This window comes from Neopsephotus bourkii, unplaced genomic scaffold (genome assembly GCF_033783945.1).
Source record: "Neopsephotus bourkii isolate Nb327-2 ecotype Australia unplaced genomic scaffold, CSIRO-AGI_Nbou_v1 NB_891, whole genome shotgun sequence".
In the NCBI taxonomy this organism is placed as follows: Eukaryota; Metazoa; Chordata; class Aves; order Psittaciformes; family Psittacidae; genus Neopsephotus; species Neopsephotus bourkii.
Window position 1 is genome coordinate 232,890 of NW_026901385.1, and position 21,288 is coordinate 254,177.

Below are 21,288 nucleotides of genomic sequence, written 5' to 3' on the forward strand. Positions count from 1 at the left end.
GGAGGGGTCTGTCCGGGTCCGTGGGATGGCCCATGGTGCAGGAGGCAGGGAGCATGTGGTGGTGGGAAGGGCACACGCTGAGGACCGGGTGGATGCAGGGATGCTCTGCGCAGCAGTGATGCTGGGCTGATTTTGGGGATGCCAGCTCCCATCATGGGGATGCAGCCTGAGACCTGGATGGGGACCAAGTGCCGCTCCCAGAGCAGCACAGGCAGGATAGGGAGCAGCTCTGGGGTTGGTGGTGGGCTCTGGGGGGGCATAAGAGAGAGATGCCACCTCTCCCACTGCTCCCCCGCTCCAGCCTCCCTGCTCTCCCCTTTCCACGCTGCAGTCACTGGATGGCGATGCTGACACGATCTGTGCGGAGCAGCCCCCGGGCTGTGCTGGCAGCAGCCTGATGGCTCCCAGCCCCATCCCAAGAGGAAAAGCAAGTGGGAAGAGCCCTTGGAGTCCTCCCTGTCGCTGTGGGGCAGGGCTCCTCCGAGCCTGCGGGAGCTGCAGGAGAGGAGCTGTTCTGCTGCTTGCTTACCGCAGGGATGGCACCGGGCTCTGAGTCCTGCCGGGGGTCCCCTAAGGCTTGTACCTGAGCGGGTGATGAGCAAATCCCCTCTGGCAGGGCAGCTCCATGGCGGACACGGGCATTCCCGGTGCAGGGGGGTATCCCGATGGCCTCCGCCCATCGGGGCAGGGAGATGACCTTCACTACCTCTCCCTGCCAGCTGCTGCCTTTACAAGCCCTGTTAGCATGGATTGGAGCATCCTGGTGCATGAGGGGCTCATGGAGAACTCCCATTCCCCTTGGATGCATCCATGGGCAGCTCCTGGTGGGATCAGCCTTTGCAGTGGGAGGTGAGGAGGACTGAACAGGGAATGGCCAAGGTTGCTGGCTGGGATTCAGGAATCTGCCTTGAGCTTACAGCCCCCCGTCATCTTCGCTGCTGTTTTACCTGCCCTGGCTGCTCTCCCCACCCCGGCCAGCCCTCTTTGCCCCCGTTTTCCCTCTCTTAATGCCGTTTGCCTGGCTGGGTGCTCGGTGAGCTCGTGGCCTTGATGTCTGCCCTTCACATCTTCCATAGCGTTTGCATCTAAAGGTGGTTTTAATAACGCAGGGCTGCTAGGAAATGAGGAACTGATGGATTTCAGTGCTGCCGGCTCCTCCTGGGCCTTGTAAATCACTGCGTAAAGCATCGCAGAGCCAGCCAGGGAGAACTGCTGCCTAGCAACTCCTCCCGATGCCCCAGGGGAGCTGGATGTGGCCCTAGAGCTACCTGAAAGGTCTCCTTTGAAACCTCCTGTCTTGGGGGAGACCGAGCTGGAACAGAGGGAAACTGCTCCGGGGAAAGGGGAGCTTGAAGTTGGCAGAAGTCGCCTCTTTGCATGTGAATGCGTGTGCTGAGGAGGAGGGATGAGTCAGCCTGTGCGGGAAGGATGCGGTGCTGAGGGCAGCAGAGCTCTGTGCAGGGCGTGAGCGAGGGCAGGAGGGGGCCTGGTGCTGAAGGGGGGCTCTCGGGATCGCAGCCCTGTCCCAGAGGAACCGGGGGTGAGGAGGAGCGGGAGGGACACAGAAGCTGCTCCTGCATCGTGCCCAGCCTGGAGCAGGGGGTGCTGGAGCTGGTGGGATGCGCCCATCCCATCCCTGGCAGTGCTCAAGGCCAGGTTGGACACAGGGGCTTGGAGCAAGCTGCTCCAGTGGAAGGGGTCCCTGCCCATGGCAGGGGTTGGAGCTGGAGGAGCTTTAAGGTCCCTTCAACCCAAACCAGGCTGATTCTATGGTTTATGAACCACCACTGCAGTGCTGACCTCCGGCTGCCTGTCCCCAGCCAGGCTTAACCGCAGCCTCCTGCTTGTGCCAGCAGGGATGTGTTTGCCTTGTGTCTTCCCACCAGTCCCTATCCCCATCCCCACCAGCGGAGCCACCAAGCCCAGGTCTCATCTTGGCTCAGCCACCTTTGTGCCCCCAGTGCTGCAGGAACCGAACTGAGCTGATGGGGACAGCTCCTCACTCATTCTCCCCATCCCACATCCCTCCAGCTCCCCGTGTGTGACCCCACCAGCACCCACAGACCCCCGGGAGGATGCCAGGGCTGATGAACCGCAGCACCCGCTGCCCGCTGCCCCTCACTGCGGCCGAGGTGACGTCCTGTGTCCGCGGCTATGCCTTCGGGATGAGCGCCTTGCTCACCTACCGCAACCCAGAACCACAGGCTGTGGAAGGCAAGTTCCATGGGGTGAAACTGCCAGGGCAGGAGCCGCTATGGGAGCTTCGGAGCCATTGCAGGGCTTGGTTTCTGTGTGTGACTTAAACCTCGAGATGCTCATGGGAAGAGAAACCAAGCTGTGTGCTCAGTTGTATGGCCCCAGGCTGCAGGGTTTGTACTGTACTGTACTGTACCTGGGCAGTGATGGAGTCACCGTCCCTTGATGAGCTTAAAGATCTTTTCCAACCTGGCTGACTCCATGGCTCCATGTGTTTTAACTGTGGACAGCAGGGCAGTGCCAATGGGGCATCCTGCCCCACTGCAATCCTGGCCCGTGGGTCTGGTGTTGCTAAAGCCCATTCTGGCCGCAGGTCTCTTTGTCTACCCCCTGGACGAGTGCACCACCGTTGTTGGCTTCGAGGCGGCCGTGTCCCGGCGTGCCGTGACCGTGCAGATCAAAGACAAAGCCAAGATAGATGACACGTTCTTTGGGAGCTGCAGCTTCCCTGATGGAAGAGCTCGGGATGGAAGTGGTGAGAGGGCTGGGGGTGTTCTAATGGATGGGGAGAAGAAGAACAGGAGAAGAGGAAAGGGGAGGTGGTGGCCGGGTCTGGCTCTCATATGCCACGGTGTGGAGGGGGCTCCCTCTGGGAGGTTGTGGTGCTCGTGTCCCCACCTCACCCGTTTTGGGAAGCATTGTTGCTTCTGGAAGGGGCAGAGGGCAGGGCCTGGGCTCTTTAGGGAAGCGCAGAGGCAGTGATGGTTGTGACACCGCATCTCCCCGCGTGCGTGTCCGTGCAGGAAGGATCGTGATGGACGAGGACCTGGAGAGGGTTGCGTTTGTGGCCAACCTGGGCACGGTGCCTCCCCTGGAAAGCGTCTCCATCTTCATCAGCACCTCCTCCGAGCTGCAGACGCTGCCCAGCGGGGCCGTGAGGGTCCTTCTCCCGGCTGTGTGTGTGCCCAGGGTGCCCCAGCCCAGCCTGGACAATGCCAGCAGCTCTTCCAGCCTCCAGCTCCGCACGTACGAACAATGCGGGACTGGTCCAAGGGGATGCGGGACTGGCAGAGGAGAAGCCTGCTTCTGCTGCAGGGACAGCATGGGGTGGGATGGGGTAGGATATAAAGGAACAGAACAGCATAGACTGGAATATAAAAGAATAGAACAGAACAGAATGGAATCAACCAGGTTGGAAAAGCCGTTTCAGCTCACCCAGTCCAACCATTCCCCAGCCCTGCCAAGGCCACCACTAACCCATGGCACTGAGGGTGTGTGAACACTTGCAGGGCCGGTGCCTGCAGCCCTGCCCTGGGCAGCCTGTTCCAATGCCTGAGCACCCTCTGGGGCAGGATGCTGATCCCCACCCTAAGCTGGAGGGATGCTGCAGGCTTCTCCTCCAGCAGAGCCACAGTTCCTGGGGGGATGTAACATGTGCACGGTGTTGACTGGGGTTCACCTCCCGCAGGGACAAGGGGAGCCCGGAGCCGGGGAGCAGGCTCTGCCTGGCTCAGCTGCTGGACACTGAGGCCACCAACCCCTTCGAGTACGAGTTCAGCTTCCACCTGGAGATCCGCGGGCCGTGCCTGCTGGCAGGTAGGAGCAGGGCAGCCCTGCGGCACCAGGCTGCTCTGTCACTCCCCGAGGCAGTGCCCACACTCTTCCTTCTCCTGTGCCACCCACGGTGTGGAGTCTGTTCTGGCAAGTTCCTGTGCCGGGGTGGATTTGCAGTGCTGGTGTTAACGTGGTGGCGATACAGCAGAAGCAGCTCATAGCCCGCTCGGTTCCTGGCCCCTGCCATCCCGCTGCCTCTGCTCCCTGGGGCTCCCCATGCTCAGTGCCTCACAGCACCGTGGTTCCCTGTGCAGGTGTGGAGAGCCCCACACACGAGATCCGAGCAGACGCCGACCCCTGTGCCCGCTCTGCCAGGAGCATCGTGATCACCCTGGCCAACAAGCACACGTTCGACAGGCCCGTGGAGATCCTCATCCACCCCAGCGGTAGGTGCCCTGCTCCTCACTGAGCCACGACCTGGCCTGGGCTGAAGGGACCTTAAAGCTCCTCCAGCTCCAACCCCTGCCATGGGCAGGGACCCCTTCCACTGGAGCAGCTTGCTCCAAGCCCCTGTGTCCAACCTGGCCTTGAGCACTGCCAGGGATGGGGCAGCCACAGCTTCTCTGGGCACCCTGTGCCAGCGCCTCAGCACCCTCACAGGGAAGAGCTTCTGCCTAAGAGCTCAGCTCAGTCTCCCCTCGGGCAGGTTCAAGCCATTCCCCTTGGCCTGTCCCTACAGGCCCTTGTCCCAGCCCCTCTCCAGGTTTCCTTCAGCCCCTTTAGGCACTGGAGCTGCTCTCAGGTCTCCCCAGAGAAGCTCCACGTCTCGCCCCTCTCTGGGTGCTCCTCCTCAGTGCTGGGTTAGCTCTGGTTTCACAGAGGCTCTCAGGGTTTAGGCTGCCCAGGATATAATCCCGATCCCCTCAAGCCTGTCCGTGCTGCTCTCACTCTGTTTTCACCACTGAGGCTTCCTGCATCTCTGCCAAAGCCCAGGATTAGCTAACGCTGTTCTTCACCCCATTCTCTGCATTTCCAGAGCCCCACATGCCTCACATCCTAATGGAAGAAGGTGACATGACTCCTGCAGAGTACGAACGACACCTGAAGGGGAAGAATGATTTCATTAAAGGCACTAAGAAAGACCCCAGTGCTGAGAAAAAGGTGAGAAGCAGAAGCTGCAGGCGGCAGCTGAGGCTGGGACTGGAGCTGAGCAGGGAGGCTTTGCCTGCTTGCCTGCAGCACTGGATGTTACCCTGGCCCAATGGGCTCTGCAGCATCTTCCCTCGGAGAGGGGCTTCTGTGGAGGATGAGAGGAAGATTCTTCAGTGGTTTTGATAAATGGAGTGTGGAAGCAGCTCTGAGCTGGTTCTTGTGTGTATAATTAGTGCTAGTCTAGCACAGCATAATTAGATAGGTGCTTTGTTATAGCATTAAGGGTATTATAGTTACTGCAGTGACATAGAATAGAATATCCTTTTAATTGCTCAGTAAATGTTTACTGTTTCTGAAGCTGTCAGGAAGCAGTGGTTTTTGCTTGGGATAATGAGCTGAACTGAAGACAAGGTGGGAGAAACTGCTCTTTGTTCTGCTGATCAGCAAATAGAGCCATATCCGCTCGGGAGCTGTGCCTCATCCTGCAGCAGCTCTGAAGCAGTGAGTGACAGCCCAGCATGGAGCTGCCACATCCCTGTGTCTGGGATCAGGGAATGGGAATGGGAATGGGCTGCTCAGAGCACCTTCCCTTACAGCTCACATTGCACTCGTGTACCTGTTACACACACCCCGGTGTTAGCGCTAGCACTGGTGAGCAGGGGTGCTCATTTCACCTTAAACCCATGGATCTGAGCCTGGTTCCCCCATTTACAGACACCCCAAACCTGCTGGCCCTGTACTGCTGGGATATGGGGATTGCTCCTGTCAGTGGAGACGCATCAGCCCTCTCCTCATCCCTCTTGCCCTGTGCTGTCTGATGCAGGAGCAGGACTGCGCCTGCAGCATCTCCTCTAGTGGTGTGCAGCAGGGGGAACAAAGTGGAACTCCCACGCTGTGGCTCAGATGGATCTCTAATTATTCCTGTCTCTTTAGCATGTCACGTTATCCAGTGTGGGGGGATCATTCCGGAGCTAGTTCCCTGCAGGAAACCCACCTCTTTGCCCCAGGAGGACCAGGAAACAGCTGCATGATGAGAGGCAAGAAGCAAAGAAAACACCCCCAGTATGTGGGGAAAGGATGGATGGGGCTTGGAGCAAGCTGCTCCAGTGGAAGGGGTCCCTGCCCGTGGCAGGGGTTGGAGCTGGAGGAGCTTTAAGGTCCCTTCCAGCCCAGACCAGGCTGGGGTTCTGTGATTCCATGAAATAGATGTTACACAAGATAATGTCATTTGGCTGGAGGAGAATGGGGATGAAAGAGCCTTTCATTCCTCAGCTCCTGATTAATGTGCACTGCAAACATGAGAGGGAAATGCAGGAGGATGAGGGTGGCAGCGAGATGCTTGTTCCTGTGAATGGGAACCGCATTTCTCCGGGGTCAGGGAAGTGACAGAGCTGAAAGCGAAGCTCGTGTGTATGTGTTGGTCCTCAGGGACTCTGTTATTCTTCACCTCAGAGATCCAGGGATGTGACTCACTGCTGGGGAAGGACCCGGGTGCTGGGGTCTGGTTTGTTCCTGCTGAAACTGCCTTTGAAAGAGGAACTCAAAGGCAACCAAAGCCACTGGGGCCGGAGATGTTTGTTGTGGAGCGTGCTTCTGTGCTGCCCTCCCATTGAAGGGGGTCCCTCGAAAGCAGTGATGTGCTGAGCCGAGGCCATGCACCCCGGGCTGCTTTATACCCATGGGAGCAGATGATGAACCCACCACAGGAGGCTCATTTGATCATGTTCTTAACGGAGATGGGTGCAAAATGCAGAGCTGGAGTTCTGGGGAGCACAGAAGCACAGCTCATGTGGGTGCCTGTTGAGTGATGCCCTGAGTGATCAGTTCCCAACTTCCCAAAGCATTTCATTCCATGCAAAATAAAATGAGAAAGGAAAGGGGCAGGAGAACCAGCAAACCAGAGGTGGGAGGAATGAATCAAAGCAGTGAACACAGCATGCTGAGGGCTGTATCTCACACTTCATTATCGAGTGACCACGGACAAAACCTCCGATGTGGGTTTCTCCTTTCAGTGTGGTACTAAACTGTGCAAATGAGCCAGGTTTCCCATAGGGATCTAGTGAAGTGTTTCTAGAATCACCACTGCAAGGTGCTGCATGGGGCCAGACCTTTCCATTTCCTCCCCAGGCTCTCACCTGAGCGTGAAGCTGCTCCATGGGTGCTGGGGACCCTGTTTGAGGTTTTCTACCAGCCTTGGTCCCATGTGCAAAGCGTGACCATGGCTTGGAGGAGGCAGGAATCCTGCTCACCCATGGAGAACAACCTGAGCTCAGGTGTTGTCCCCACTGAGGCCAGAACAAGGCCACACACTTCCACCTTCAGCCCTGCTCTGAGTCCCTTCCAAGTGACAAGGGCTCAAGCATCACCCTCTCGAGCTCTCTCCTCCCTTCCTGCAGACGGAAATCATCCGGAAGCGGCTGAGCAAGGACATCCCCCATCACCCTGTCATCATGCTCAACTTCTGCCCCGACCTGAGGAGCGCCCAGCCAGGCCTCCGGAAAGCACAGGGAGAGTTCATCTTCCTCATAGACCGCAGCAGAAGCATGAGTGATGCGAACATCAACTGTGTGAAGGTACCACACGGGAGGGGAAGCGCCGGTGTGCCAATGAGGCAGGGATATTAGAGAGCAGTGGGGGTTGCAGAGTGCTGATGAGTGTTCATTATGAGGGGATGGGGGGTAATTATACACTGTGCCTTTAGTCATCACGTCCTTGTGGCTTGTTAGGTGCCTGCAGCGAAGCTGCCTCCTGGTTCTGTTCCTCTTTCTCTTCTTCCTGCCAGCACATCAAATGCAGAGATGTTTTCCCCCCTCTGTTGCTGGCTTGCATGTCATGTGCATCCCTTCCCCAGTTCTCCCTGCCTCCATGAGGGCTTGGGGTGATCGCTGTGCTCCAGGGAGTTCCAAGGGAAGCCTCAGGTCAATGCTGACCATGTATTGGGAGATACTTTGCTGATGGGCATCTCTGTGCACCCGCAGAGGATGTTTGACCACGATACATCACAAATGAACACCAGCAGTGCAGTGCAGGTTGATGGGAGGTGTGCTGGGACCTCTGGATAAGAACAGGGCTGTAGAAAGGCCTTGTCATGATGCTTCATGGGTCTGAGGTTCCCCTGTCAGAGATGCCTCTGATCCAGCTGTAGGTTGGAGGCCTTTGTGCTCCTGCTCTGAGCCCACTGCAGACCACTCTGTTCATCAAGGGTGTTAAAAATCACTCCAGCAACTCAAGTGCACACTGAAGGTTCTCATTGACCAGCATCCCCAAGACCTCCTCAGGGCTGCTCTCAACCCCTCCATCCCCAGCCTGTGTTGATACCAGGGGTTACCCTGACCCAAGGGCAGGACCCTGAGCTTGGCTTTGTTGGACCTCATGAGGCTCGCACAGACCCACTCCTCGAGCTCGCCCCTCTTCCAGCCCATCCCTGTATCCATCGGTCTCTGGTTTCCATGGGAACTGCTGGAGGATGGCCACCTCCAGCAGCAGGGATGGGGATGCTGGGGAGCCTGAGGATGGTTGCAGCAGCTTCCCTGTTGTCCCTGCTTCCACCAGGGTATCTCTGAGGTGGTACCCACTTCCCTCTGCAGGTTTTGGTGCCCGGGAATCAGGAAGCATCTCTGCCCTAGGCCAGACTCTTTGCTTGCAGCGTGAATGTGTTTGGGCACCACAGTCTCTGCAGCCTCCATAGAGGCTGCTTTGTCCCATGGGGACGGGGACTCTGCAGGGATGGAGCCCTTCTCTGAGAGGTCCTGATCTGGGGCTTCCATCCACAGGAGGCTGTAAAAACAGCAAAAAAAGCTGCTCCCCTTCTGGAAAACTGCTCTGGGGGAGATACTGGAGATTTCAGAGCAGATACCTCAAGGGAGAAAACCACTCCTGAGTCTCCAATCCTTGTTTATGCCTTGCAAACCTCAGGGACCTCAGAACAGGGGGTGTTCTTGGGGGGTTACCTTGATGGGGACATCGGCAGCATCCTGAGCTCTGCTGCAGAGATGCAGATGGGCAGGGGTTGGTTCTGCTCCATGCAGTGGGGAGGACATCACTCACTGCAAGCAGGGAGGTGCTTGGCCAAAGAGGCTGGGTGGAAAGTTCAGGGGTTTCAATATCCTGCAGCTCCATTCCCATCCTGATACAGGCCGGGAGAAGAGCCAGGCCCATGATGATGCCCACATCTCTGGCTAAACCAGGCTAATAACTGGGAATTGACCTCTCTGGAGGCAAACATCTCTCCTCATTGAGTTGCTGTATAGATATTGAGCGCAAAGGCATCGAGATCAATATTTACCTCGAGAAGCAATAACTCTTTCTGTTTGCTGAAGCAGGAAGCAAGCAGCGGATGCCAACTTCGGGAAGCGCTTTCACAAATATTTGGGAATCTGTGGGGTTTTTAATTCTCCTCATAATTAGCTCCAAGCTGGGACGTCAGCGCTGAAGTTTGGAAGCGCTGCCATCCCAGGAGCCATCTGGGAAGCAGCAGGATAAATACATGCTCATAGCTTTGAGCTAACAGCTTGGTTTGAAGTACTCCAGAGCCCGCTAAAGGGCAGCCCTGTTCTCATCCATCATCCTGCAGTGCTCTGGCTCTGCCTTGCTGCTGGTCCTGACCTGCACCCATGTTCCTGCAGCTCTTCCCACGCGGCTCCAGCACTCATCCCCTCTGCTCACTCGGTCTTTGCCACCGCAGATGATGAAGCAAGAAGCTGTTTGTGCTTGTTTGACCTTGGCAGCTCTTCTGGGGCTGGCTCTAGGCTTTCTGCTGCCCTCGGCAGACTGGCAGGAGTCTGCCTTTATCAGCACATAAGCAGAAAGAACCAAGCTTCTGAATGCTGCCAGCACTTGGCTTTCAATTGGCCTCCCTCTCCTGCCACGTTAACTGCTCCTGCTGCCCATGCAACCTTTGGAGCTCCTTGGGCAGCTCTTGCCCAGTTGCTGCTATCACAAGCTCTCTGCTGGAGTTGTCCACGGCCATCACAGATGCTTGAGACAATTCAGATCGCTCTTCCCTTATGTAAAGACCAGGAATAGGCATGTTAGATAACCACCTCTGGTGAAGAAAAGAGCTAAAAACTGTCTCTCCCAGTTATTTTAACTGATGGCAGCTATGAATACAAGAGAATTGGGGATGGGGGAGGCTTCTCCTTTTGTGTGACTTTAAGCTGTTTGTTTATTTTCTGCAAGTTTGGACATTGAAATGCATTGCGTGTCGCACTTCTCAATTTCACACTCTGCTTCTCACCCACCAGCTCCATGCTGCAGCACTGGGTTGTGAGCACAGAGCCCATCAGCTAGAAACAAACAGAAAGATTTGTTCAGCTCCTTTTTGTGTCTGGTTTCTGAAGGTTCCCCATTCTCCCCACTGCTTTGGACCCAAATATGAAGGAGCTTTGGGAAGAGCAGAGTAACGCGCAGGGATTTCTTGGTGCGATGTGGGTAAAAGGAGCAGTTGGTTTAATACCAAATGCCCGCAGCTAAATGCAAGTGGAAATAAGGTGTGATGGGTATGGGCAGAGCTTTGACTGGTGGAGCTGGTGCAGGCAGGGAGAGACTCAGTGTGCCTGATATCTGCTTTGCTTTCCACCCCGCAGGATGCCCTGTTGGTCATTCTCAAGAGCCTGATGCCAGCGTGTCTCTTCAACGTCATTGGGTTTGGATCCACTTTCAAGACCCTCTTTCCTGCCAGCCAGGCTTACTGTGAGGTGGGTGAAGGGGCAGCCACGCTTCCTTGGTGCTCTGGTGCAGAGGCTGATGATTCTGCTGCTCCCTTGGGCAGGAGAGCCTGGCCATCGCCTGCGAGAGCATCAAGAGGATCCGGGCTGATATGGGTAGCACCAACATCTTATCCCCCTTGAAGTGGGTCATTCGGCAGCCCATCCACAGGGGCCATCCCCGCCTGCTCTTCCTGCTGACGAATGGGGCCGTCAGCAACACAGGGAAGGTCCTGGAGCTGCTGCGAAACCATTCCTGCTCCACCAGGTATGGAGGCAGCAGGGCCAAAGCCTGGTACGGTGGGGATGTGCTTCCCCCATCTCACAGACATCCCCACTTCAGAGACAGAGGCAGCGGAGATGGCTGGTATGAGCCATGGGAGAACCTCAAAGGGTTTGGAACAGATCCCAGAAGTTCAGATGCTTTTGAAACAATCAAAAGCAGGATAATTGGGCTGACAACTTCACAGGCTCTCGACTGATGCTTCCTGCTAGGAGAGATTGACACATGAACGAGCTTCCTCGCCGTGGTGGGGCTTTAGGTTTTTTAAAGCACATCTGGGTCTGGCCCCAGCTGCTTCCAGGATGGGGCTGTGCAGAATTGAATGTGCTGAAAGACAGCAATGTAAAAAGCAGCTAATTTGTGCATCGAGCTCCCAGCCCTGCTGACGGCTGCTCTGCTTTCTCTGCCTCTTTAAGGGGCATGAAACACCAGAAAAATGTAGGAAAGCCTCATTCCCCTTCAATCCCTCAGACTTTGGGATTCTCAGGGAAGATGCTCTGTGGGGTTTTCTTATATGGGGGTCTAACTGCTGCCCAGCTATATAGGGCAGCCCACCCCTCGCCCTTGTAGGGTGATGATGGGGGGCTGAATGAAATCAGAGTGACCCTGGAAGACTGCACCCAGCAGATCCCTGTCTCAAAAGGAGATTGGGACCTCATTTAAGAGGGGTGTGAGGCTGAGCTAAGATCTGCAGCTGGGGATGAGAAAAGCCTCTGATGTGGATGCAGTTTGCTGCTAAAGGTGGTTTCTTCCTCAGCTACCCACTGCCCTGGCTGAGTGCTGCATCCCCACATCCCCATCCCTCCTGTATCCATCCCCACCAGGCACTCTCACTCCTGCTCTCCCTGCCTGGGCTCCACCTCGGCTCTGGGCTGCAGCCTTCAACCAAGCCCTGGCTCATGGAGCAGCCAAGCCTGGTTCCTCCTTCCTTGGTTTTAACTGTGAGCAGAGACCATTACTGGGGCTTTAGTGCCCGTTGACCGCAGGCACTCGGCAGGGGAAGGGCTGAACCGGCAGCACAGCAGCTTGTTTGTGTCTGCAGAGCAGGGGAGGGCCGGGGTCCTGCAGTGGGATGAACCCGGGGCAGGGGGTGGGAGAGCAGCGAGGGCCGGGGCTGGAGCCTCTTGTCCCTGGGTGCCGATGCTCCGTCTCCCCGTGCAGGTGCTACAGCTTCGCCGTGGGGCCCGGCGCCTGCAGGAGGCTGGTTCGGGGCCTGGCGGCCGTGTCCGGGGGCAGCGCCGAGTTCCTGGTGGAGGGCGAGAAGCTGCAGCCTAAGGTAGGGAGGGACCCCCCCCCGGCAGGCTCTTGCGGTGCCGGTGCCGCGGAGGGAGGCTGCGGGTCCTGCTCCCATCATCCCGGCGCTGCCCTCCCGCTCCCGCTCGGCTGCAGGTGGGCGCGGGGGGGGTGAGGGGACCGCTCCATCCCCAGCTCGCCCCGGCAGCCGTGGGGAGAAGCGGAGGCTGCGAAACAGCATCAAAGGAGCTGCTGCCTCCGGCACCGGCGAGGGCAGAGGGACCAGATCCGAGCAGCCAATTAGTTGTGAAGCCAGGCTCAGCCCCGGCGCTGCTCGGGCGAGGAGAAGGGTTGCAGGGACAGGAACACGTCGCTATTAAGCCAACTTCAAAGCAAACGGGGAGCCTCTTCCTCTCTCCCCATGGAGTAAACTGATGTGCTTCAAACAGAGGTTTGAGAACGGCTCTGTCCACCACGGTGCCTGGCCCTTTGTCTGCTTCATGCCCAAACCCAGAGACAATTGGGTCTTTAGCTCCTGAAAAGCTGGCTTCTGCCTTCTTGATGTCCAAAGATGGACATCAGCAGTTCACCCCTCTGCAGGAACCTGGAGCACACAAAAACCTCCCTAACACAGAACGGCATCAGCATTGCTGATGTAAATTAAAAGCAAAGACAGTGAAGGGAGAGGGTTTTTTACAGAGCTATTAATAAAGAGCTTTGCGGGCTGTGCCTTCAGCAGTCTGAGGCATCAATTAATGGCCTTATAAAACACAGCCTGGTGTGTCTTCCTGAGCCTGTGCAAAAGCAGGGAACAATAGAAAACAGTGGAGCTGTTCTGCCTCAGATCTGGTGTTCAGTTCCCCTGGTGTGCACAGAAGCTCTTGTAGATGGCTCCCTGTTAGGTTGGTCCATGGACACTGGTCATCTCCACATGCAGAAGTGGCAAAGCATCACTCATCTCCAGCCAGAAAGGTACCAAAAATAACAGTGCTGTTGGTTGGTGTGTGAGGGTCAGGGCTTGGGGCTCCAACAACTGGAGCTCCACAGCGCTTCCTGGCTGTGGGGGTGCAGGAGATGCTGCTTTCACCTGAGCAAGATGCCTTTGGCCACAAGCTGCCCCCTTGCTCTGACCTGGGCAACATGTGGTGTAAATCAGCTCCGTGCTTTATCCGTATCTGCTCTGCTGCCCTCAGTATAACCATGGCAAGGGGATGGGATGGGTGCAGAGAAGGCTCCCACCTAAGGTCAGGAGAAGGTGGGAATCAGCTGGTGGGTTTGCCTGGGGTAGCTCTTCCCTTCCCTGCAGCACACAGTGCGTGCACAGTGGCACACATAACACCCAGATGTGGTGTAACCGCTCCCCTCTGCTTCCTGCTCCAGATGATCAAGTCTCTGAAGAAGGCAATGGCACCGGTGCTGAGCGATGTGTCCGTGGAATGGGTGTTCCCCGAGAGCACTGAGGTCTTGGTTTCCCCCATCAGCACCAGCTGCCTCTTCCCTGGGGACCGCCTGGTTGGATACGGCATCATCTGCGACACCTCCTCGTACATCTCCAACCCCAGATCCGTGAGTCCTCGCTGCGCAGAGCGGGGCTGTACCGGGAGCAGGGGTGTTGGTGTGAACACACACAGGAGGGTGTCATGGCAGGGTCAGGTCCTGTCCTCAAGGGAGAGGATGGGTGACACACTGGGGAGAAATAGGAGCTTGGATACAAGTGCTGGTGCCCCTCTCGTCTGATGGACACAGTGGTGGGACCCGTTCCCTCTCTCTGCTTCCCCGCAGGACAAGAGGCGGCGGTACAGCATGATGCGCTCCCAGGAGTCGGGCAGCTCTGTTTTCTTCCATTCCCAGGAGGAGGGAGCAGGAATGGAGAGCTGGAATCACTCCAGAGACTCTGAGGGCTGCTGCCCCGATCGCCTGGTGGTGGGCAGAGAGCCCGGGGGAGAGTCGGACACGGACACCGGTACGAGTGTGGGTGCGATGCCCCTGTCTTCCCAATCAAGCTTCTGTCTCTGCTCTGCCAATTTGCTTGGCTGTGTCTCTGCAAAGAGACAGAAGCTTTGCGGGAGGGATGACAGATCTCCTGAGGCTTGAGCCTGTTTGCTTTGGATGCTTTATCCAAACCTGTCAGGAAATCAAGGGAAGCTCTGGAGAACCGGCTTCCCTGCAGGGCTTCAAAGCAGCTCCTGCTTTGGCCATGTAATTTGGCCAAGCTTCCCAAGCTGCCCTCCTGTGTGCAGAGGAGAGGAGTGAGCAGATGCCCATCTAGAGCAGTCGCTTCCCTGCAAGCCCTGATGTTGCAGTCAGAAAAGGGGGAGAATGATCCATTCTTCTCAGTCTAGAGCCAGAACTCAGCACGGTACCAGCTATTTGGAAGAAAATACATTCTATCCCAGCCCAAACCAGGACAGGATCCAAAGCTCTGTCCCTAGAGCATCACCTCTCACCGTCACAGTTTGTCCAGTGCTTGTGTGGTGTGAAGTGGCTGGTTGCACTGCAGAGACAAGGAAACCTGTTACTCACGGGATGTTCTCCCTTTCTACCCAGGCAGGATCTGTGCTGCGCATCCCCTCAGCCTTGTCAAAAGCAGTGAGAATTCCTGCCTTTCCAAGTGAAATGTTTCCCTTGCTCTGACAGGAGAACGTCTGCACTAATTAAATTGCATTAGTAAACCCTTTGTCTTCTCCAGGGAGGTTTGGGGAGATGCAGGCAGGTTTGTTCTGGCTGAGAACTGCTCAGACAGAACCTCCCCAGCCTGCTCTCCTCACATCCCAGGCTCTTATCTCCTTTGGTGGTTTCATTGCTTTGCTTAAAGCTGGGCAGGGCTGAGTGCGGTCCCTGACCCCTGAGGACCATGGGGTTGGACCATGAGCCGAGTGGCATGGAGCTGACCCTCTCTCCCCCCGCAGGAATGGATGTGAAGGCTCCCTCCCGGAGACGGGCGCACAGCACCCCCCCGGCCTCTGACCGCGAGCCCTGCAGGAGGGTGCCCACCTCCAGTGACCCCAGCACCGCCCCGGGCAGGAACCCCCTGCGGAAAACCCACCTGCAGGACCTGCAGCAGCTCAGCCCCGAGCCCTGGCAGGGGGAGCTCCAGGTGAGTTAACCCCAGAGAGGCTCTGCAGGGAGATCTCGGGTGATAAGGGAAAGAGCCTGCCTCATGCTGGTCCTGATATAGACATGCATACATATACCTGTATGTGTGTGTGTGTGTGTGTGCCCATGCCTTGTGCTGCAGCACATCACAGACATGTAGGGGAAGGAAACTCAGTCCCAAATCAGATCGCAGAATTATAGAACCCCAGCCTGGTTTGTGTTGGAAGGGACCTTAAAGCTCCTCCAGCTCCAACCCCTGCTATGGGCAGGGACCCCTTCCACTGGAGCAGCTTGCTCCAAGCCCCTGTGTCCAACCTGGCCTTGAGCACTGCCAGGGATGGGGCAGCCACAGCTTCTCTGGGCACCCTGTGCCAGCGCCTCAGCACCCCCACAGGGAAGAGCTTCTGCCTAAGAGCTCAGCTCAGTCTCCCCTCGGGCAGGTTCAAGCCATTCCCCTTGGCCTGTCCCTACAGGCCCTTGTCCCAAGCCCCTCTCCAGGTTTCCTGCCGCCCCTTTAGGCACTGGAGCTGCTCTAAGGTCTCCCCTTCAGGAGCCTTCTCTTCTCCAGGCTGCCCCAGCCCAGCTCGCTCAGCCTGGCTCCAGAGCAGAGCTGCTCCAGCCCTCGCAGCATCTCCATGGCCTCCTCTGGCCTCACTCCAACAGGTCCAACAAATCCATCTGGTGCTCCAGCTGGAAACACAGCCTTTGGGCTGAGACCTGGAGCTGTGTGCTAATAGATCTATGTTATGTCCCCTGCCTGCAGCAAATAGCAGGTGAAACTGGGGGTGACATTTTAACTGACCTATGGAAGGGTAAGGGATGGTTTTCTCCCATCCTTGCCATCTCCATGATGCTCTGCAATGAAATCAGCATCTGCAGGGCTGGGAGGACCAGCAGCGCTTTTGTTCCCATGGAAACTCGGAGAGGGATGTCTGGGGCTTTCGTTTCTCTTCTGCTGCAGGTTAGAGATGGGCTGGGTGAAGGGGGGCTGGAGGTGAGACAAGGGGATATAGGGGAAGAAAGGCCAGTGCTGGGTGGGGAGCAATGAGACCTCTGCCCTCCAGTGGCATCGCTTGGCAAGGGTGAGCAGTGCTGGGTCTTGGGGGTGTCAGTGACCTCCCCTGCACTGCGATGCTCCACAGAGCACCCTCCTGCCCGCAGGGGGCTCAGCGTGAAGGCAGGGATGGAAACGACTCGGTTCTGCAGGGCAGTGAACAGTTAACAGCGTGTATCCTGCTCTTAATGAGATGCTTCTGCTCCCGCTCCTGCAGCCAGGGCTCCTGCAGCATTCCCAGCCCGGGCCCTGCTGCCAGGGCTTGACATTCTGGGGGTGTGAACGTGAGCCCTCGGCTCATCTCCACGAGCACCGTGCTGGGAAGGGAGGGAAAGGTCAGAGCCTGCGATGGGCACCTCAAAGCCCCGGCTCTGCTCCTGCCTGCCTGGAGCTTCAGCAGGAGAAGGAGCAGGTTTTCAGTGCAAAGGGTCTGGCAGGAGCGTCTGTGACCTCCTGGCTTTGGAATAGCTCAGTCCTAGCTCGGCAGGGAGCTCCTGCCTCCCGCTTTGCTGCTGGTCCCATAAAGCATCAGGAATCGGGAGGTGATGGAGGCCAGGTTCTTCCTGCCACTCAGACAGCATCTTTCCATCCAGCCCTGAAATCCACTGCTTTGTACCCTCTCTTCCCCTCGCTGGTGTTGTGGGGATGTGGGGGGCCTTCCCAAAGCCCTGCAGGTGGGGATAGGAACAGCTGGAGCTTGGTGTCTCTGCTGTGCAGGGGGGGATGCTCCTGTGGGGATTGGCACCGGAGATGCTGGGAGGGGGATTCATGATCCTGAAAGTGGAGAAAGAGTCTCATTAAAAAGAAGAAAGATAAAAATTCCCTGCTCACTCTCCCCTGCGCCTCTCCTCCCGTTACCAAGCAACCGGTCCTTGATCTTCCTGTCTCTTCTTCCCTCTGGTTCCCAAGTGAAGTCATTAAAATGTCTGGAGGGGTGGAACTCCTGTTTCACCTTCCGCACGTCTGGGGAAGGAGCCCTCGGGGCCAGGGTCCCTTCGGGGTGCCCTCTCACAGGCAGGAGGGCTCTGTCTGGGCACGGATCCCAGCCGGGGCCATGTTTTGCTCCGCTGGCATCAGGCAGGGAGCAGAAGGGACAGAGCGGGTCCATGGCTCCAGCCCTAACGTTTGCTCTGCTCTCAGCCCCTCACAGCCAACCCCACGAGGACGCTGGGTGCCCGGCGCCCATCCCTGCTCCATCGTGGCTGCACGTCCCTCTGCCAGGACGCTGAGGCCCCGCCGGTGCCGGGAGGGCTGCAGCAAGAGGGAAGGGGCCTGGGACCACTCGATGGCAGCGGGAGGCTGCGGTCCTCATCGGACAGCCGGAGCCCTGGGGACCTGGGTAATGGGGACAGGGGAGCACAGCCTCACCGGGGTGCTGGTGCTGGTGCATTGAGCTCCATGTGGGTATTAGGAGTTGTGGGTTTGGGGAGCTCAGATGGGATGAACTGCCTGCCTCTCCCCTCTGCAGAGTCTGCCCAGCATCCTTCCTTCACGTTCGAAACAGAGACCTCCTCTGACTGGGAGCCCCAGGACCTGGACTTCAGCGCTGGCTGCGGCTCCCCGCGCTCCCCCAGGACCCTCTGCAAGGCGGTGGTGAAGGGGCTCAGGATGGACGAGCCCGTGCAGTGGGAGGTCACCTTTGACATCTGCCCTCTCTTCCGAGAGCGGGAGAGCCAGGAGGAGGGGGACACGGACCCATGGAGTGAGACCTTCCATCACCTGGCAGCCAAGGCGGTCACCCGGGACTTTGAGCATCTCGCTGAGAGGGAGTGTGAGATCGAGCATGGTAACGTGCAGCTGGCCTGGCCCTGCCCTGCCTCGGGGTGGGCTCCCCAGCAGCCCCTACAGTTCCTACAAGAGCAGGCAGTGGTAGAATATTAGGGAATGTCTCACTTGCTCCCAAATGAGATCCCGCTCCAGCTGCCTTGCGCTTTTCTCCTCCTCCTGCACAGTGCCGTGCCCTTGGTTCACAGGCAGGGGGACAGGGGTTATCTTTAAGAGTCTGTTACCTGGAGATGGGAAGTAGCATCAAACTCAGAGGGTCCAACAGCAGCCACACACCACTGCTCTGGGCTGCACATGTCATAGAATCATAGCTCAGTTTGCATGGAAAGGGCCTTAAGATCATCCTGTCCCAACCCCTGCCATGGCCTTGGGTCCTGTCAAGCTTCTCCTCCATGAAGCGTGTATGTGCGTGTAAAACAAGAGTGGGAGAAAGAGCTTAGAGGGATGCTTTCCCTGCAGGGCATGGTGCCAAGCATGGAGATGGGTCTGGGATGGAGCCCGTGTGGGCTCTAACCCTGGTGTCTCTCCCATGGCAGGGTCGGGGCGGCGGTACCAGGTCAACGCTGTCCACACCAGCAAAGCCTGCAACGTCATCAGCAAGTACACGGCGTTCGTGCCGGTGGACCTGAGCACCAACACCTACCTGCCGACCATTGTCCAGTACACACACACGGGTACTGGAGGGGAAACACTTCCTGGGGGGGAAACAGCATCAGTCTGAGGAGCTCATCACATCTTGTGCGTGCCAATCCCTCTCTCACACCGGCAATTCCCTTCTCTCGTGCCAAGGGGCAGGATCCAAGCAAGGCAGCCGGCAGAGCCTGAGGTCGGGAAGCAGGAGGCATCGTGGCTTTTCCCCTGGACGTCCCCACTCAGCCTGTGGCCAGAATGGAGATGATGGATTTTACAGCATCAGTAAGTTCCATGGGGTTTTGTCTCCTTCCTGATGTGCTGCTCTTAGTGCTTTACTTTATGAAGGGGCATCCTTTTGGTATTCTTTTCTCATGCCTTCCTCTTTGACTGTGGTGCTCACCAGACACATGTGTGGCTGGAGTCCATCTCCTTAAGCAGGGAAGAAGCTCCAGTTCACCCTGGAAGGCCCAGATCACAGGCAGTGCCTCCTGACAGTGCTTGGAGGTTAGCTGGCAGCTGTATAGCAGATAACATGAGGGACGAAACCGGCTGCAGTCAGAGGCAAAGGGATGTGGGCAGTTGTCACTAAATCCTTGGTTGCACTGGACCTTGCCTGGCACTGCCAGATCTGCAGCTGAATTAAGCTGCCCCTCAATGCTCATGAACCTTGTAGTGCTGCGGGGAGGCAGAGTGGGCGCGCTGCAGCCGGTGTGATGGGGTTGCTGACTCGGGGTGTTGCTGCTGTGCTTCCTCCATTGCAGATGCAGAGGAGAGCAGCCTGTCCCCCTGCAGCACCCCCTCCTCATCAGCCTGGGAGCGCTGCGGGCTCCCTGAAGGTAAGCGAGGAGCTGGGGGTGTTGCCAGGGTGCGGGTCCAGCTTGGCCATGACCAGGGCTCATTTCTGAGAGGTGGGAATCCCACAGGGAAGGATTTTCCCCCTGGCTCGGCAGCAGCAGGAGCACAGACCCTGCTCCCCTGTGCCCTCCTCTAGCACCTCGGTTTACCCCCAGCCTCGTGTTCTTTCCTAGGGCCGCTATGGAGCCTATCTGCTTCCTCTGCACAAGCCCAAAGATCCATCGAGAGCCTCTTTGCTGCTAGGTATGGCCCAGCTCCACCTTCCTCTGGCCTTAGCAGATGCCTTGCTCTACGGGTCCAATGCAAATGCAAGCGAGGGACTGAGCGTGATGCCGGTCCCTGGGGAGCAGGGATGGGTTGTGGAGGCATCCCGGGGGTTAGAGCCACCTTTCCATCTGCTGCAGGCTCACCCTCAACAAAACCAGGCTGCTGATGCGAGCTGCCAAGGGGTTCATGAGTAAACCCCCAAGCAGAGTGGGTGAAGGCAGCTCCGAGGGCGACACTGAGAACACAGACTACCTTCCCCTGGTGAGCAGCTCCTCCCGGTTCTGTGGAGGGAAGCAGAGGGCAGGAGGATCCCCCCGGATCCTGCCTTGTGCTGTCTCTGACGGCCTTTCCCTGAACTTCCCAGAGTCGGTATCTCAGAGCCCCCCTGTGTGCCACCATTGCAGGTGTCCCTGCAGCTGGCCTGCGGTGCCTTCCTCATGAACTCAGCCTTCTGTGATGCCGTGAGCATCCCCATGGAGAAGCTGAAGTGGACGTCTCCCTTCGCCTGCCACCGCCTGGCCCTCAGCCCCTCCGGCTCCTACAGCACCAAAGCCAGCCCCTCTGTGGAGCAGAACAGGCTCGGCTCCAACCAGCAGCTCCTCCTTCCCGATGGGCATGGGGAGAGCCCCAGCACCAGAGACCCCACTTTAGGAGCGGAGGGTGCCGGGCGCCCGCGCCACTCCTCGGGCAGCGCTGTGGAGAGCATCTCCAGGGCCCTGAGTGCCGAGAAGGAATTGTGCCCCCCAGCCATCACCATCCGCCGCTTCTCCTCCCCGCAGAGCACGGCAGAGCCAGGCAGGAGGCAGCCCAGCCGCGGGCAGGGCTCGGACACCGACAGCAATGAGGTCCAGGCACTGCTCTTTGCCATGGAGCTGCAGCAGCAGACGGAGCCGGAGGGGATGCTGTGGGCCACAGCGGTGGCGCTGGCCTGGCTGGAGAACAGCTCAGCTTCCTACTTCATTGAGTGGGAGCTGGTGGCTGCCAAAGCCAGCCTGTGGCTGAGCCAACAGGAGTTCCCGGAGGGACACAGCCTGGCCACGGTGAAAGCTGCAGCCCAGCAGCTCTTTGTGCTGCTCCGTCACTGGGATGAGAACCTGGAGTTCAACCTGCTGTGCTACAACCCAGGCAGTGTGTAAAGAGGGTGAGGAGGGGGGCTTGGGCAGCTCACCCAGGAGGGCACGGGAGCGGGGACCTTGTCCTCAAGGAAACACCTCCGAGGAGCTCAGTTCACCCGGTACAGGGACAGTGAGTGCTTGTCAGAGCATCCTGGAGAGCAGCAGCTCAGGCAGAATCAGTGCTCAGCAGTTGGTGTTTTGCCCCAGCAAGGTACTTGTTGGTTGCCCCAGAGCTGGAGCAGCACCTCCAGCTGCAGCAGCTCCCTGTGGTCCAGGTCTCAGCCCTGTTCCCAGAGCAGGTCTCCCCAGTGCCTGCTTGGCTGCCTCCTCCCAGCCCCAGATCCCTGCCCAGCCCTGCTG

The 21,288-nt window shown here is 57.8% G+C and overlaps 1 protein-coding gene across 1 annotated transcript; it reads left to right on the forward strand.

The window, feature by feature from the left end:
* Positions 1 to 2,044: 2,044 nt before the first annotated feature.
* On the forward strand, positions 2,045 to 21,070 carry VWA5B1 (von Willebrand factor A domain containing 5B1). The gene is made up of 21 exons (XM_061357371.1): positions 2,045 to 2,214; positions 2,570 to 2,731; positions 3,000 to 3,222; positions 3,665 to 3,792; positions 4,065 to 4,196; positions 4,787 to 4,911; positions 7,299 to 7,475; positions 10,488 to 10,598; positions 10,673 to 10,875; positions 12,052 to 12,166; positions 13,504 to 13,689; positions 13,906 to 14,086; positions 15,033 to 15,220; positions 17,414 to 17,612; positions 17,742 to 18,059; positions 18,595 to 18,732; positions 18,848 to 18,950; positions 19,451 to 19,527; positions 19,720 to 19,789; positions 19,951 to 20,074; positions 20,218 to 21,070. Exons 1-21 carry the CDS (start codon positions 2,076 to 2,078, stop codon positions 20,947 to 20,949), a joined length of 3,831 nt encoding a protein of 1,276 aa, XP_061213355.1. The 5' UTR covers positions 2,045 to 2,075; the 3' UTR covers positions 20,950 to 21,070.
* The last annotated feature ends 218 nt before the right edge of the window (positions 21,071 to 21,288 follow it).